The sequence below is a fragment of the Penicillium manginii genome, assembly GCF_028828005.1.
Source record: "Penicillium manginii strain IBT 31320 chromosome Unknown utg000008l:1.0-3226943.0:1.0-3228205.0, whole genome shotgun sequence".
In the NCBI taxonomy this organism is placed as follows: Eukaryota; Fungi; Ascomycota; class Eurotiomycetes; order Eurotiales; family Aspergillaceae; genus Penicillium; species Penicillium manginii.
In genome coordinates, this window is record NW_026643109.1 from 2,436,037 (window position 1) to 2,451,960 (window position 15,924).

General features: G+C 48.3%; 6 protein-coding genes across 6 annotated transcripts; 3 read left to right on the forward strand and 3 right to left on the reverse strand.

Moving 5' to 3' along the window:
• Nucleotides 1-47: 47 nt before the first annotated feature.
• On the forward strand, nt 48-1,539 carry N7533_011541 (protein phosphatase regulator REG1; the record flags this gene model as incomplete). Its single annotated transcript, XM_057108191.1, has 3 exons — nt 48-556; nt 604-652; nt 691-1,539. 3 exons carry the CDS (start codon nt 48-50, stop codon nt 1,537-1,539), a joined length of 1,407 nt encoding a protein of 468 aa, XP_056955569.1.
• Nucleotides 1,540-2,073: 534 nt separating this feature from the next.
• On the forward strand, nt 2,074-4,338 carry N7533_011542 (ELMO/CED-12 family protein; the record flags this gene model as incomplete). The annotated part of the gene is made up of 3 exons (XM_057108192.1): nt 2,074-2,344; nt 2,483-3,841; nt 3,905-4,338. 3 exons carry the CDS (start codon nt 2,074-2,076, stop codon nt 4,336-4,338), a joined length of 2,064 nt encoding a protein of 687 aa, XP_056955570.1.
• Nucleotides 4,339-5,297: 959 nt separating this feature from the next.
• On the reverse strand, nt 5,298-8,046 carry N7533_011543 (beta-glucosidase; the record flags this gene model as incomplete). Its single annotated transcript, XM_057108193.1, has 4 exons — nt 5,298-5,924; nt 5,981-7,250; nt 7,300-7,771; nt 7,977-8,046. The coding sequence occupies 4 exons, from the start codon at nt 8,044-8,046 to the stop codon at nt 5,298-5,300; spliced, it is 2,439 nt and encodes an 812-aa protein (XP_056955571.1).
• Nucleotides 8,047-8,905: 859 nt separating this feature from the next.
• Nucleotides 8,906-10,319, reverse strand: N7533_011544 (transcription factor domain-containing protein; the record flags this gene model as incomplete). Its single annotated transcript, XM_057108194.1, has 4 exons — nt 8,906-9,158; nt 9,212-9,564; nt 9,613-10,072; nt 10,192-10,319. 4 exons carry the CDS (start codon nt 10,317-10,319, stop codon nt 8,906-8,908), a joined length of 1,194 nt encoding a protein of 397 aa, XP_056955572.1.
• Nucleotides 10,320-11,061: 742 nt separating this feature from the next.
• Nucleotides 11,062-12,624, forward strand: N7533_011545 (sugar porter family MFS transporter; the record flags this gene model as incomplete). Its single annotated transcript, XM_057108195.1, has 1 exon — nt 11,062-12,624. One exon carries the CDS (start codon nt 11,062-11,064, stop codon nt 12,622-12,624), a length of 1,563 nt encoding a protein of 520 aa, XP_056955573.1.
• A 935-nt stretch (nt 12,625-13,559) lies between these two features.
• On the reverse strand, nt 13,560-14,864 carry N7533_011546 (DUF1996 and WSC domain-containing protein; the record flags this gene model as incomplete). Its single annotated transcript, XM_057108196.1, has 2 exons — nt 13,560-14,637; nt 14,686-14,864. 2 exons carry the CDS (start codon nt 14,862-14,864, stop codon nt 13,560-13,562), a joined length of 1,257 nt encoding a protein of 418 aa, XP_056955574.1.
• Between the last annotated feature and the right edge of the window lie 1,060 nt (nt 14,865-15,924).

Sequence of the window (15,924 nt, forward strand, 5' to 3'; positions counted from 1 at the left end):
AGAGATATTTCCTCGATCTCCATCATAATACCCTCTCAAAATCCCCCATGCAACATGATTTCCTCCCCCACGATTCTCCTAGTCCCGTCGCCTCCACTGAATCTTCCCTTCCGCCCTCTCCGAACTTCACCCCGACTGCCGACCATCCCCTCTACACACCTTCTCTCAGCAGTCTATCGCTAGACGAGGAACTACTCCCTTCCGACAAGGTATCGCCAGGGACAGAATCGGAATCAGAGCTGGAGCCAGAGTCAGAATCAGTGACGCAGACACAAATACAAGATCTCGATGCCCTCAGCGACATCTCGGAGCTCTCATCTCCCTCCACAATCTTGCACCCCGCTGCCGACGATACCTCAGTTGAGGATGAGCCATCGCGTCATGTCGATTATCTTGCCCATGAATGGAAGGAAGAGGATATCTGGGCCTCTTGGCGATATGTGACTGCCCGCAGAGGTGACTACAGTAATGGCGTCCGACTGGAAAATGCCTCTTGGAGGACATGGGCCAAAGCCAAGAATAACCTCGGAACCATCTCGCCAGAGACTTTAAATTGGTGAGTGGCCTCTGCATTCATCAGAAGATCTGCGCTAACAATACCAGGCTCAAGGACTGTGATGTCACTTGGCTCTATGGTCCCCTCAAAACTTCCGTCTCAACTGATACCATCACATCCGCCGATTCCCACAGTTCCCCCCTCCAAGCCGTCTGGAAACCCCCAACTCCTACGAGCCAAAGCCCATCTTAAAAAAGAAAACCGCCTCCGAAGCTATTCTCCAACGCTCCCTCTCCCAACATACCCTCCTCCAGCATGCGGGTGCCATCCTCAAGGCCCAAGAGGCAAATGGATGGTCGCGTCCACCATTCCCCCGATCCAATACAGACCTCGATCAAATTCATCACCGAACGGGGAGCTCGACATATTCCCTCGGTGGCACTCTCACCACTTCCTCCTCTGGCATGACTTCCCCCAGTGAGCGGCGACACATCCACTTCAACGATGAGGTGGAGCAGTGTATTGCAGTCGACGTCAAGGAAAGTGATGAAGGCTGGCCAGCAGTGGATGACGAGTCTTCGTCTGACGACGGAGTAGTCATGATGCGAGAGATCTCCGGTCAAGCATCTCTCAGCAACCGAAGTACCCCACGCAACAGTTTCAGCAGCGACAGCAAAATCATCGCCCCCTTACCCTCCACCACCCTCAAATACCGCGGCGATACCCCGGAACCACGCGAGTCAATGTCAATCCTTGACCGCTGGTCATCTCTTCCATCCTCTCAACCCTCCACCTCTACCTCTAACTCCACAAAATTATCACCCACTCCCTCCGTGGAAACCCTCCGCCCTCCTCATTCTCAATCCTCCGCCAATTTCCTCCTTGATGACGATGATGAAGACCCGAGTCTCGATTTTACAGGTCATTATCGCACCCAGGATCAGCCGTGGTTTGTCCCTGATGAGGACGAAATGACCAATCGACCACTTCGACTCACCACCTCGGGTATGTTTATGCCATACGGGGGAGGGGGAGGTCGGTGAAGGGGAACCTGTTAGTAATGGTCTCCTTGGTCGTGTGGTTGATACGGTGAATACTGCGCGAGATATTGCCCATGTTATTTGGAATGTTGGCTGGCGGAGGTGAGGCAGTAGCATCAGTAGGAGTAGTAGGATCGGTGTCCCCTGGGCTCTACTCTGCTCTGTCTGATCTGTCGCATCTGCCTGGTCTGCCTGCATCTGCATTAGCATTGTCTCTCTCTGGAGTTGGTTGGTTGGTGTTTGTATATAGATTCCCTGATTCCCCGGGCACTGCCCTATGTATGACGAATAACTAGTAATGTACAAACGAGTTTCACTAAACTGCGTACCTACAAATAATCTATCCATAATCCCTAACCCTTAATACATGTATAAACTGAATATAAAGTGAATATAAACTAAATCAAAGTAAACCCTTTGGCCCCACTTCCCCTGACGCCGCCTTCGCTCCGAACTTCCTCCGCACTTCCTTTCCTCCTCCACTCCACTCCAACACCCGTGGACAGAGGCTAGGAGTACTAGTATCTTCCTTCCTCTATGGAGAACGTCAATGTCGCCGAATTGGTGGAGCGCCTGGGCAGCGATGAAGATGCCGTCCGCAAAATGGCCGTCTTCAAGCTGCAAGGCAATATTGGCGATCCCTCCTTCGCCGACCTATTCATTGCGGAGGGAGGACTGACTCGATTGCGATACCTCACCCTGCACGCCAGTGGGAATACTCTTGCTTACAGCTTGACGAGTTTTTCCAGATTGCTGGACGTTGATAAAGGCTGGGAATGCGTGGATGTGGAATTGGTCGAAAGGGTGAGTACTGTCTTTGTTGGCATGGGATGGGATGGGATGCACACTACAGCCGATGAAAGAACCGCTACAGATGAAATGAATACCATGCTAATATGATATATCACCCACAGATCGTCGAATTAATCGTCACACACCCCCCTAGTCAACATCCTCCGCGGCGCAATGTCAATCTGCGTCTCAGTCGTCTCCCACCCCCACGCCGGAGGTCGCAACTCGCCCCAACCAGATATGTTCGGCTTCCGCGCCTTGAAACCCGCCATCGCGATCTATCCCCAATTCCTAGAAATGCTCGTCAGCCGGCTGTCCTCCGCTGACCATGCACTCTGCGCCAATGCATTGCAATTGATCAACTCCCTCATGCGCGACTCTATAACCTACGACTCCGAGGCCGAGTGGCCGAAGTTTATACAGAGATTGCAGGATCTTGGGGTGATCCGCGCGGTCTATGATCTTATGCAGGACTCTGCGTTGCAGGATTTGGCGCATCCGTTGCTGGAGTTTCAGTCTCTTACTAAGGTTCTCCTTAGGAAGTGGAAGGAGATTCCCCTGAATCAGGAGAAACCTGAGCATAGGCGAGCATTGAAGGGGATTCATTTGGCCAGTAATCAGAAAGGATCGGAAGAGGTTCTCGAGAAGGAGAAGGAGAAGGAAAAAGAGGGTGCCGACAACGCCAAACGTTCCAAACGCCACCATCCCGAGAAATGGCGCAGACTGGGCTTCGAATCAGAGAGTCCGGCCACAGAATTCTACGGCGTCGGCTTTCTGGCCATGATGGATTTGGCAGACTATGTCCGCAGCCACCAGGATGAATTTCAAAAAATGCTCCTAGAGCAATCGACCAAACCCTCGCGCCAACGCTGTCCCATCGCACGCGCCAGTCTGGCCGTGACGTCCATCCTGTACGAGCATTTCGAAGTCGATAAGTCTGAAATGGACGATTCGAAGAATTACATGCTTCTCGATTCGCGATCCAGTGTCGATAGACTATTCAGACCGTTACTATTACACTGGACCCGTCTGCATGTTGCGGGATTACAAGCGTTTTTCCGAATGTGGAAGGCTACTGCTGCGGAGATAGATGATCTGGATAAACTCATTGAGCTTGTTCGTATTCTAATCGAGTCTGTTGTCGGTGGCGCGAGTCGGACAAAAGATGTCCAGGATGTGGAGGATGAACTGGCTAATTATGAGTATGCGCGTTTGCGAGAGTTGCAGATGGAGCTGCTTGAGCTTACGTATGAGGATGCGTGGGGCCAGCATTTGCGGCAGGTTAGGGAGGAATTGCATCATGAGGCGTTGCAGTTTGTTAAGGAGCAGAGGAGTAGGTGTTTGCTTGCTGGGGCGTGGTTTGCGATTGAGAAGGATGGTGCGAATAGTGGGGTCAGGTCGAATGCTACGCATCAGTATGTGCAGCTTTCGCATAACCGGCGCTATTTGCATTTTGGCGAGTTTAGTGATTTGGGGGATCGCGCGCCGGAGTTGGATGTTCTTCCGGAGAAGAGTATGTTGTCCATCACCCTTGGAATCATGATCCTGCCTTGAGGGTTCAACTAACGCTCCATAGTTGATTTATCTACCGTCTCTTCGGTTGTATCGAATATCTCTGCGCCGGATCATACATCGACGTCAACGGTTAAAACAGCTCCCCGCGCCGCGACAAAGATTACAATTCACGGCTACGCCCCCTCCAACCACGGCGGCCAATCCAAACACCACCGCACAGCCTCCACGCAAAAGGAAATCGTCCTCCTCACACTTCGACCGTCTTCACACAGCGAGGCTTCGGAATGGTTGGACGGACTACTGATGCTGCTCAATCAACAACCTATTACAGCCGAGACGACCAAGTTAATTGATCTGGTTGGTAATTACGGGCTGAAGATTCGTCTTTTGAATGTTAGGTTTGATGATGCCACGTTTGCTGGGGAGGCGCCGCCAGTTCCGGGGAGGGATGGCTTGGATGAGGATTATTATTATGATGTTTTTGGCGGGGTTTGAGAGAAGGTGGGTGTTGGGTCTCTTCCTACTATCGACTTTAATATTGTGTGTGTTTGTTTGCCAACCTTTCGAGGTTGTTTTATTTCGTTTCCTAGGTTCATTTTGGGTGGATCGGTTCGGTTGGAAGGTTTTGTTTGCGATATCTTGTCCGTGTGATATATATACCCTCTACCTAAGACATAAGATGAGATATCATAATTGCAGTTATCTGTGTACATTTTCCTACCAGGGTGATTTTTCTTGGCAGTGCCAGCCCTGGAGTGGATTCAGGCTCCAAGGTTGAGGTCTGTTACCTAGGTAGAGAGGATCAAAATAAAGATTTTGAGATCATGATTCATGATGCCAACCCTGGACAGGCTTCAAGCTGGAGGTGGATGTTAGTACAACTTTTCGTACGCCTGCCATCCCGCCTGTCAGATGCTTACCTATTCTAAATTGGAATACACCTGTAAAAATACAATTATACTGATAATATTATCAAACCCACAGTAATAACAAAAAACAGTCATTCGATGGCGTTATTAAGGGTACTGTATTCTAAAAATACAGTCGCGGTAGCTGTATTCTAGAAAATATTGTGTTCTCAGAAATACCATTAAATCAGTGTATCTTTGCCAATATAGTTACTAGAACTGTATTCATGCTAAAGTGGATATTAATTGATAGTAGTATAGTTCGGATTTTGCGATGGTATTTAACTCTAGGTAACTCTAGGGCCTACATTCTAGCTACTTAGTATCCTACTTCGAAGACTGGCTCTGGACCTAGGTCTCCAAGTGCCCAGATGACTGGATCAGCCTGGGACTCGGAGCCCTGTAGGTCAGAAAGCTTCCGAGGTTCGAAGGAAAACATTGAAATGCCGACAATTTGATTTGGCTTGCATGAATCTGAAACTGGGCCGAAGCTAAAATTATCATGTATGCCATCAGCTCTGTACGATTTCCAGTCTATAACATCTTCTACTTTCCGTTTCCATTGACATGCCGAGATGCAGCAGTAATAACAGGCCCACACAGGCCAGTCCACTCTCTTGTCTGGCAAATCACGAATCCTGTTGAAAGTATATTCTGCTCACCCGTTCCAACGACAGTGACAGTGTACTCTCCCGCTTCACTCAACCAGGCGGACGATCTCTCATCCCAGAAACTGGTAGCCAGAGCAATCGGGATAGTAATCATGACCTCCATTTTCTCACTTTGTTGTAGCTTGACCTTTTTGAACCCCTTAAGCTCTCTCACAGGGCGGGAAATGCTGGCGTTGTTAGGTGGTGAAATGTATACTTGAACGGTTTCTGCACCGCTGCAAGTTCCAGTATTCTCAACTGAGACAGAAACTTCCAACACTTCTTCCTTGATGTTGTTGCGAGCTGCCAATGGCTGAGAAGTACCTAGTCCCGAAAGTCGGAATGCCGTGTATGAGAGACCATAACCGAAGCTGAAGAGAGGTTCTCGCTTGACCTTTTCATAGTAGCGATAACCAACGTATATGTCCTCGCTGTACAGCACTCTTCCTCCTTCTGATCGATATGACAGATATGCTGGGTTTTCCTCGATAAACTCTGGGAAGCTAAGAGGAAGTTTGCCAGACTTGAACGAAGATTAGTCGAGTTATAATCTATAATTTGCTCCATGCTTGTACTTACCGGATTCACATTCCCGAAGATGACATCCGCAATACCATTTCCCGTTTCATTCCCACCATACCACGCATGAAGAAGAGCCTTTACGTCCCGAGCCCAAGGCATTGATACAGGAGTTCCACTTTGCACAACAACCGCAGCATTTGGCTGGACAGCAAGAATTCTTTCAACAAGTTGATCTGACATCGGCGGCAGATCCATGTGCGGACGGTCAAATCCTTCGCTTTCCCATTCCCCACTCAGTCCAACACATACAACGACTTGGTCAAATGTAGCTGCAAGATCCACAGCCTCTTGAATGGCCTGTTCTGCATCGATGCGCTTGCACCCTCCCACTCGCACTCCACCGGGTCCAAAGGACACGACTCCATGCAGTTTCAGATTTGAAGTCGGCGCAGTCCCGTAGTCGACCATAATTTTGTACCGTTTGTTTGCTTCGAGGTACTTGGAGCCTCGTTCTTCTGGAGTACCGATTCCGAAGAATGACGTCCCCTGTCGCTGATTGTTCTTATTATCGACTACTTTCTCGCCATCGATGAAGAGCTCTCCGGTACCCGCTACAGTGAGGCCAAAGTCGTATATTCCACTTTCCAAAGGCTCGAATATGCCTTCCATGGTGATATAGTAAAGGTCGGAGTGTACTTTCGGATGCTTGTAGTCCATCAAAAACGCGGAGCTGCTCTTCATGTGTAGAATATCTACCGCTTTTCTGCTTTTGTTGGAAGATGGCTCGGTAAACACGCTGAATGTATAGCCATATTGGCCATCTTCGGTTTTCAGTTGTTCACCTAGTAGGGGCAGCTCTTTGTGGCCATACAATCCCTGTGAGAAGGTTACACCCCCAGTACAGCTGCCGCTGATTCCCTCTAGGGGTGAAATGGCATAATACCCTGGCAGAGCGGCAGAGCCTCCACCACAATACGCCGCGATGTTGGCATTTGGACCAATGACGAGGGTTTTTTTCGTCAAATCCAAAGGTAGAATATGATCGTCATTTTTGAGAAGAACTATTGACTCGGCGGCTGCTTTGCGGAGTAATGCCTTGTCTTCGGGAAGATTTCGTTGGGTTTCAGGTGCGTTTTCTGGGATTCCCGAGCTTGCCGCTCGCTTCACCAGATCTAAGACACTGCGAACTCGATCATTGATAGTCCTCTCCGAGACCTTGTTGGACGTGACGGCATGGACCAATCCCGGCCCCCGAAATCGAGATGGACCTGGCATTTCAAGATCCAGACCGGCATTGACAGCCTCAGACACACTGTACGTACCGAACCTGTTCTGGTAAGCAATGGAACGTAACAATTTGAGGAGTAGTGACAAACCAATCGCTCATGATTAGGCCATTATAATTCCATTCTTTCCGAACAACATCTTGGAGCAGATCAGGGCTCTCGCTAGCGTGGCATCCGTTAACCTTGTTGTAAGATGTCATAAGGGCCTGGGGATTGGCGCCCTCAATGACGAGCTGGAATGGAAGTAGATATATTTCCCTTAGCGCACGCTCAGTGACAAGAGCATTAACAGCAACACGCTCATGCTCCTGGTCATTGCATACAAGATGCTTGGGTGTCGGAATAACATCCTCAGTCTGAACACCCAAACAATAACTGGTAGCCAAAGATCCCGAGAGTACAGGATCTTCTGAGAAAGATTCAAACCCGCGACCTCCCAACGGGCTTCGCTGGATATTAATCGTTGGCCCTAGGAGGACATGGGCCCCCTTTGCCTTGCATTCCAGACCGAGAAGCTTTCCGAGAGCAAATATAAGTTCTTTGTCGAAAGTAGCGCCTAGTGCTGTGGCACAGGGTAAACAAGCTGAGGGAACCCCGTTGAAAAAGCGCGTGCCTCGAACTCCATTTGGCCCATCTGACATGCGGATTGAAGGGACGCCAAGTCGTGGGATTCCTGATGTGTGCCAGCCATCGATTCCTATTTCCCTTGTGAGCTGGGGGGGCTGGGGGAGCTAAAAGAGCTTGGAACAGCCTCGAGGAGGACAAACCTGAAAGTAATGAGACCTTTTCGTTTAGGGATAGCTCAGAAAGGACATGTTCGATGTCAATCGCCGACATGATTAGTGGATCAACGGTGTATGAGCTGGGTGAAGAAGAAGAAAAACAAATGAGATTCGAGCCGGGAAAATCACATTCTTAAGGCCAACAAATATTGGAGCTATTTTGTTATCTGGATTTCTAAACTATGCGTGTCAGGGAGCAACGCGGAGTATCGGACTTGCGCCATTAGAGTGGAGCTACCATCGCGGGCCACACTACATTCACCCGAGACCTTCTAGCTGATAAGAATATTTGAACAGATCACTTATTTTCTCCAATTTTAATTGGCCCGGAGTTATACATTGCTGCCTGCCTATTTGAATGACTGATTGGGAAATGAAATTAAATACACCCAACAACCTTAGAACATCGACCTAATTTGCCCTCGCCTGCAGCAACACATGAAGAATATTGAACAACCCCATTATATCATTCGACTCGTCCTTCCAAAATTCCAACATTCGACTGACATCTAATACCGCTCCCTCCCACCCAATAGGCAAAAAGCAGACAAGATTCACACTTCGCTCAGCAGCGAGTAACACTATAGCACTCCTTGCGCACGATCGAAGCATTAGCCATGTTCCGTGATGCCGATGGTAAAATCCCGTTCGATTCTGCTCTATCCTGTCTACACAGACCTTCAGTGCTTTGTGAAGGAAAGTGTTGCTGGCTCTGTCGCCTCGGCTATATATCGCTTCGACCAAAAAGTGCCAGTACATTGTCTCTTGGCAATCAAGGAAATGGCCACTCAGAATGAATCGGAAGGGCTCATATTGGCCTGTGTATAGGTCATTTGAATCTGGAGTCAATGCCTCGGGGAGAGATCGCAACCTAGCATTTGTGAGTTAATTTGTTTTCTAATTCGGGATATTACTTACCAACCGTCTGCTTGCTCCTCGAAATCAAGGATCACAGATTCTAAATTAGGTTTTGAGATAACATCGTAGGGTTGGTAAAGATAGCTCAGAATGCGGTTCTCCAATCTTCGCAAAGCGATCTCGGCGAGATAGAAATACCATGCCGCTTCATCCCGGGACTTAAGGTCTTCTGGAGGCGATGGAAAGAAGGTGGGGTATTTTAGACCGAGAAAGTTCTTTTGGTAAAGATTCAATTCTAGTCGTAGCTCACTATCAAAAAAATGTTAGCCATATTCTCGTTATTTGAAACTTGGTCTTCCTACAGCTCAGACTTCAGACAGGTCCAGTATATTCTCTGCTTTGTCTCCCATGCATCTTCATGGCAATCATTTGTGCGGAGAATGGAGAAGCCCTCGCAGCATGCAAGTGCTTGCACAAACATCCTCCACGCCTCTACTGACCGCAACGTTGTCATTAGATATACACCTGCTAAGAAGAAGCATTGCACTTCTATTACGCCGCCACTGCAGAGCAAAATGCCCATTCGCTTCTGGGCGGCGAGAAAATATGCTTCGCCTTGGAGAAATTCTTTTGACTGGCGAAAGAGATTGGAATCTACGCCTTGCCCATTCTTCACAAATGATGTTGCGATTGAACCATTGGCGTATATGAGAAGCTAGTATCATGTGAGCTTGGTATATGAAATTAGATCAGAGGAACTCACCAACAAACAAGACATCGCATCCCACCCAATACCATTTAATTGCACAGACCTGACGTATTCGTTGATGTCTTCTTCTTTTAGCGTGGGGTTGAAAATGTGCACATTATCGAAAAAGCTCCGCACGAGATGGTCGGCGACACGAAGATCAAGGTCGACGGCAATCTTTAGGTCTGGTTGTATTGTTTTCTCATCGGATGGAGATAGTTGATAGAGTCGCGGGTCAAAATTATGGTCTTCAAAGACAGGCCATTTCAGAACCTCCTCAATGTTGATGAAAGATGGTTCCCATTGTGTCAGCTGCTCCAGCCCAGATGCCCAAACACCATGGGGACTGCTAGACGCCGACGTGGAGCAGAGAGCATTAGGCAGAACCACCGAAGTTGGATCGTTTACCTTGGTGTGGATTAGTGTCTCCAGATCATCGATTCTTTTCAGGATAGCCAGGCTTGCGGGGTCGAATCTGTTACTTGATTAGTTGAACTTTTCTTTCCAGAATTTCGACCGGAGGCCCCATTGCTCATTCGTCACCTACGTCGATAAACACATCTGTTGGTAAGAACATTCCGCCCCAAGCCGCACGCAGGATGCACACGATGGCCGGGTATTATCGCACTTCGTCCGCTTAATGCGACAGGTCTGACACGCTTGAGTTGCTCTCTTCCGGGGGTAGGTCGCGGCTGCACGGGCATGTTTTCGTTTCCGGACATCCGGTTTGCTGCCAGGTGGAGTAGGACATTCCATCTGGGAGACCGAGACCTGTCTATGTACTTCAGATTGGTAGTCCAATTCCACTAAAGCACAAGCTTGATCTGATCGATGGGATCTTCCGTGCAGGCCAGAAAATGAAATAAGTATCCAGCGGAGTTTCGGAGAAGAGAGGGTGCCCTGGGTATTCTCGTATTCGCGCTTTGGTCACGCAGGGTCCGCAGGATCTTTTCACCTCTACCCCAAACCGGTTAGACCTGACCCTGCATATTAGTATGGGGAAACATGGTGGTTTTTACCATGTCGGCTGATTGGCATCTTCCCCAGACGGGGGGATATTCGACGGGGATGCCACTGCGGGGGGGATGGGTGCTCATCCGGAACTAAACCCGAACTGGCCCGTAAGCCGACGACTGTGAGCTAGTTCAAAACAAACTAGCGGTGATAATACGCCACAATGAGTTAGCCGAAGCGGAATTGCGGACCTCAAAAACACTGTCACGCCCAATGGCTTCCCCTGGACAGGCATAACGAAAGGATGAAAGGAGAAGGCGGTTGAAACCAGAGACTTGAGTTCAGCCATCAATTTCAAATGGTATGTTCATTGCGGAATCACGGATTGATGCGATGGAAATATAATAATATAATGGGAGCAGCACAACCGGAATTTCAGTTGTGACATGGCAGTGAGAGTTCAAGTTACTCTTTTACTTCACGGATCCTATTAACAGACCTGCGATCAAGATGGCTGACCAGAGCGAGAAACCGACGACTCAGACCTGGGTTCATGATATTCAAACCAACAACCCCAGTGAATGGAACCTGGAAAGCGTTCTCCCACGTACCGGCAAGCCATGGTACAAGAGCCATCATCTGTTGCTCCTCAATCTTGGAATGATTATTCCCTATCTATCCTCCACGACCAACGGCTATGATGGTTCCATGCTCAACGGCCTGCAGTCGATGAGCCAGTGGCAGGACTTTTTCGGCCATCCGACTGGTACACGTTTAGGATCACTTTCAAACGGAGTGATCTTCGGTCAAATCGCCGCCTTCCCCATCGCCCCTTGGCTCTGTGACCACACAGGCCGACGATTCCCAATCTTTCTCGGATCAGCCCTCCTCGTGGTTGGAGCCATTCTTCAATGCGCCGCCCAGAACTATGCCATGTTTCTGGTCGCCCGCATGGTGATCGGATTTGGTGGTTTGATTGCAGTTGAGGCATCACCGATGTTAGTCAGTGAATTGGCGTATCCGACACATCGATCCGTCCTAGTCGGCTATTACAACAATCTGTGGTATCTAGGAGCTTTGCTTGCCGCGTGGATTACATACGGAACGTACTTCATGGGCCCAAACTTGTCATGGGCCTGGCGCATCCCGTCCCTTCTGCAGGGATTCTTTCCCCTCGTGCAAGTCATTTTCATATACATGCTTCCCGAGTCGCCCCGATATCTTGTGCAGAAAGACCGCTACGACGAAGCCCGAAAGGTATTGACAAAGTATCATGCTGGCGGAGACGAGAACTCTCCCCTTGTTGACTTCGAGATGAAAGAGATTATCTTATCGATCCAGACAGCCAAAGCAGCTTCTCAAACCGGCTATCGCGAGTTTATAAGCACTCGCGGTAACTTGCATCGCCTCTTCATCATCATCGCAGTCCCATGCATGATGCAGCTCTCTGGAAACGGTCTGATCGCCTACTATCTCCACCTGATTCTCAACTCCATTGGTTTATCCTCCGACCCGCAGCAACTCCGTATCAACGGTGGTCTGACGGTGTTCAACTTGGGTGTCTCAATTATTCTTGCCTCGTTTATGGAGGTAGTTGGTCGCCGAAGGCTGTTTCTTTTCTCCACTGTGGGCATGCTAGCCTGCTATATGATCTGGACAATTTTATCTGCAATCAATGAGCAGCGCCATTTCGAAGATACCAGTCTCGGCACAGGCGTCATCGTCATGATTTTCATGTATCAGTTCTTCTACAATGCCGGTCTCAATGGACCCCCTTGGGTTTATGTGACAGAAGTACTTCCTACTCATCTCCGTGCCAAGGGAACGAATATCATGCAAATCGCGGCAACGTGTGCTATTCTATTTAATGGATATGCCAACCCCATCGCAATGGATGCGATCAGCTGGAAATACTATATCGTTTACTGCTGTGTGATTGCTGTTGAAATTGCACTGGTCTATTTTGGCTTCCCTGAGACCAAGGGTCGCAGTTTGGAAGAGGTAGCGTTGATTTTCGATGGAGACAAGGCCTTTGGCGACGTACAGGAGAAACAGAATCCGGATGAAGTTTGAGGCACGAGCAGTGGATTGGCGGTATGATGGTAATGGAGCCTACTTGTAACTAATTCCTAGGTAAAGGGGCTTTGTGAACGCTCGAATGCCAGTGATTTGAGTGCTAGTACTAGAACCGGGGTAGCTCTACTTGGTACGTTCTATTGAATCAACTTTGACTACTAGTACTGGTATGCTCCGAGTTTTCATCTTTCAGGCTATTCGTAATATATACTACTCTTTCATATCTTACCTGCTTTCTTCAGTTAAAATATCCCCTTTGTTGCCGTTTTGTGCTCTATGCCGGTTATTTTCAGGGCACGGGGTCCTTTTGACCCCAGCATATCAGCAGATTGAGACCTCGAAATACCTAGATATATCATGCCCAAACCACAGCCGTATCAATAAACAAAGTCTCAAATAGGAGGTCTTACCTAGGTAGGTAATCCATCATGATATCTCTCACGCTGTTCAAGTTGAACTTAATATCTCATGGAACAAGTGTCAATACCACCTTGGAATGCGATTATTACCGTGACACGAGTCACATCATCTGAATCGAAATGATTATCAGACATTTACTACTAATTTGAAGTTTAGCAGACGATACATTCAAGTTGACAATCTAGCCAATCGAAATTTGTCACACGGACACCAGAACTAGAAGCGCTAGGGCCACGATTTGAACGAAGTAACGGCTGTTATCAGGAACTTGAAATAATATATCTTTCTACCTAGATATTGATATCGCTACGCTACTAACGACCACAGTCAGATCAAAGTTGCCTAGTTGGAATTTAAGATGCAATTCATGAAATTGACGAGGACCTCGGAGAATAGTAGAAAGAAAGCAGGCGAGAAGAAAGAAGAAAATGACCAGTCGTTACTGGTAGCTAGCTTCCAGGTCCTGTCAAGCTGGACTCGACCGAGGGGTCCCAAAATGTTTCCTACCGGTCCTAGTGGGGCACCACAGGGTATTGCAAGTTTTGACAATCCCCATTACATTCCTGGTAAAGTCCAATAAAGCCGTACCCACCACAGTTCTGACCAGGGTCGCCACTGCAAGGATATAAACAATTTCCCATCGGGGTGGTTGTCGGCTTATTTGCAGGGTCAAGGATATTGCCACAATAGCACTCCTGGGAATTCTCCAGGCCTGCAATTTTGTATCCATCCGCCTCACAATTCTGGATACACTTTTCAACAGTCATATCAGACCCCCGTGAGCTGGAGCCGGTGAGAATGCGAACGCCGCCTGCGTTATCGACCGTGCAACCGAGCCACTCCCAGCCCAGTGCAGTGGTGACATCGGTGTAGTAGTGTCGTGGTGATCCAATCTCCGTGGGTGCACCACATCCAGTAAATATAGTGGCATCATTGGGACCTGGTTGGATGGGATTGCAGCCTGGGAGAGCATTGAGCCACCCTCCGACTTCTTCGTCGATCGACTGTTCCAAAAGACAGCCATCTGTGACGGTGTCGGGATAGAGATGGATTGGTGCACATTCGGTTATATCACCGCCACCATCATTGCAGGTGTCAATTGCTTCTTGGAGAACGTCAACATTCCACCCATTGACAAAGTCGCCATGTAAGCCATACCCCGTGGGATCGCCGAAAGAAAAAACGAATGGCTGGCTGTCACCATACCACATGTTTCCAAATTCTTCGGTGTGCCAGGTAATCTCGTAGAAGATGGAAACGATTCGAACGGGGTGCGATGGTGGGCATGGGCCATTATCATAGGTCTGAGTCGGATATGCCATGTGCGACTTATGATCGGGGCTGTCCAGATTGACTCCATCCCAGCAGGAAGGGAAGTAAATCTGTGCACGGAGGCCATTGGGGCAGTTTGTCTTTGGAAACCCATTTGTTTGGGGTGTTGCAGGACCGTCATAATTGAGACAGGCGAAGCTACGCGCATCAGCAGCGATCGTGTCCTTGTATTGGCGATCAAATGGGCTGCCAGCAATCATCCGGAAACCAGGCGGGGGAGCCACGATTTTACCGTTGGTAGTTGGGTCTGGACGTTGTCTAGGTCGTTCAGCATCATCTTTTGGTTAAAGGGCAAGATAGTCTTACTCGTAGTAAATCAATGCTCCACCGTTCTGTGGGACCTGAATGAAACTACCATTTTGGGCATGGTAGTAGAGTGCCGCAACCCAGTAGTTGGATTTGTCCTCAATTGGAGAGCAAGAGTTGCATTCTGACGTCTGTGTCATCTCATAATCCATTGTAAATCCAAAACCTGATCCTCCCATGATGGTATGGACATGATTGGAGGCTACCCCCGGGTGAGATCAGTGGGTCCGCTCTCTCAATAACCAACGGAGTACTGCAAGGCACCTTGAAGAAGGCAGATGCAGCTTTGAGGTATATGTAGAAACATAAAGTGTGATTGACAAGAAAACGCATCATGATGTACCTCGCCACTTGAAGAATGTTCTCCACAGCAGAGAATATTGATGCTTTTTCTCCCCTGACCGTGGAAACTGTGACTCTTTTATCATTATGGTCTTTGGTGGCTTTGATATCCCTGTAACCTGATCATCTGCCATGGCTACTATGTTATTACTATTGCTATTCAGTTTGAGAGAGAAAAGAAGTTTCCAGATGTTGAAAACTACAAACTTTCCTAACTCCGTGATTCCGCTGTGCACACAGTAATGTTTTGTTTCTCCATAATTCCACTGTGTACATAGTAATAAAGCACTGATATGCTGTGGTTGCATTTTAGCTCCTTTAGTGCCGGAGTTCTGGTCAAAATTGGCCGATTGGGCATGAACCCCGCATCTTCAGCCATTTTTAATTAAACATGCATACTTTGCAGAGTTTCCCTGCAGGACATCCCGTTTATGAAAGCAAATTCAGGGGATACCCTGTACCAATGACTTGGGATAATCAAATATCCAGTAAGAGTCAAATCTGATGGTCAATCAGAGGTTTTATTTGCGGAGACAAGAGATTGAGCTACTCCAGGTGACAGAATTTAGTCACAAGCTAGTCTGTCTCCTCTTCTCTCCGCCCTTCCGCATGCCCTGTACCTAGGTAGAAACTAAGCGAATCTGTTCGGTCCCTCTCCCCATCGTGATCATTTCAAGATTTGCGTGGCGCTCTCTGACAATATGCAAATCGAGTGAGGAAGATCAATTAACATGCTACTAGTACGGCCCAACATCAGAAAAGGCTAACTTGAAGACAGCTTGGAAGTTGTTTCGGCCAAGGTGTGGTTGGGGCTTAGAAATACTAGTTCCAAATTTCAAGCTGTAGACTTTCAAGCTCTAAGGTACAACTTAAAGTTACTAGTACTAGTAAGTAGTA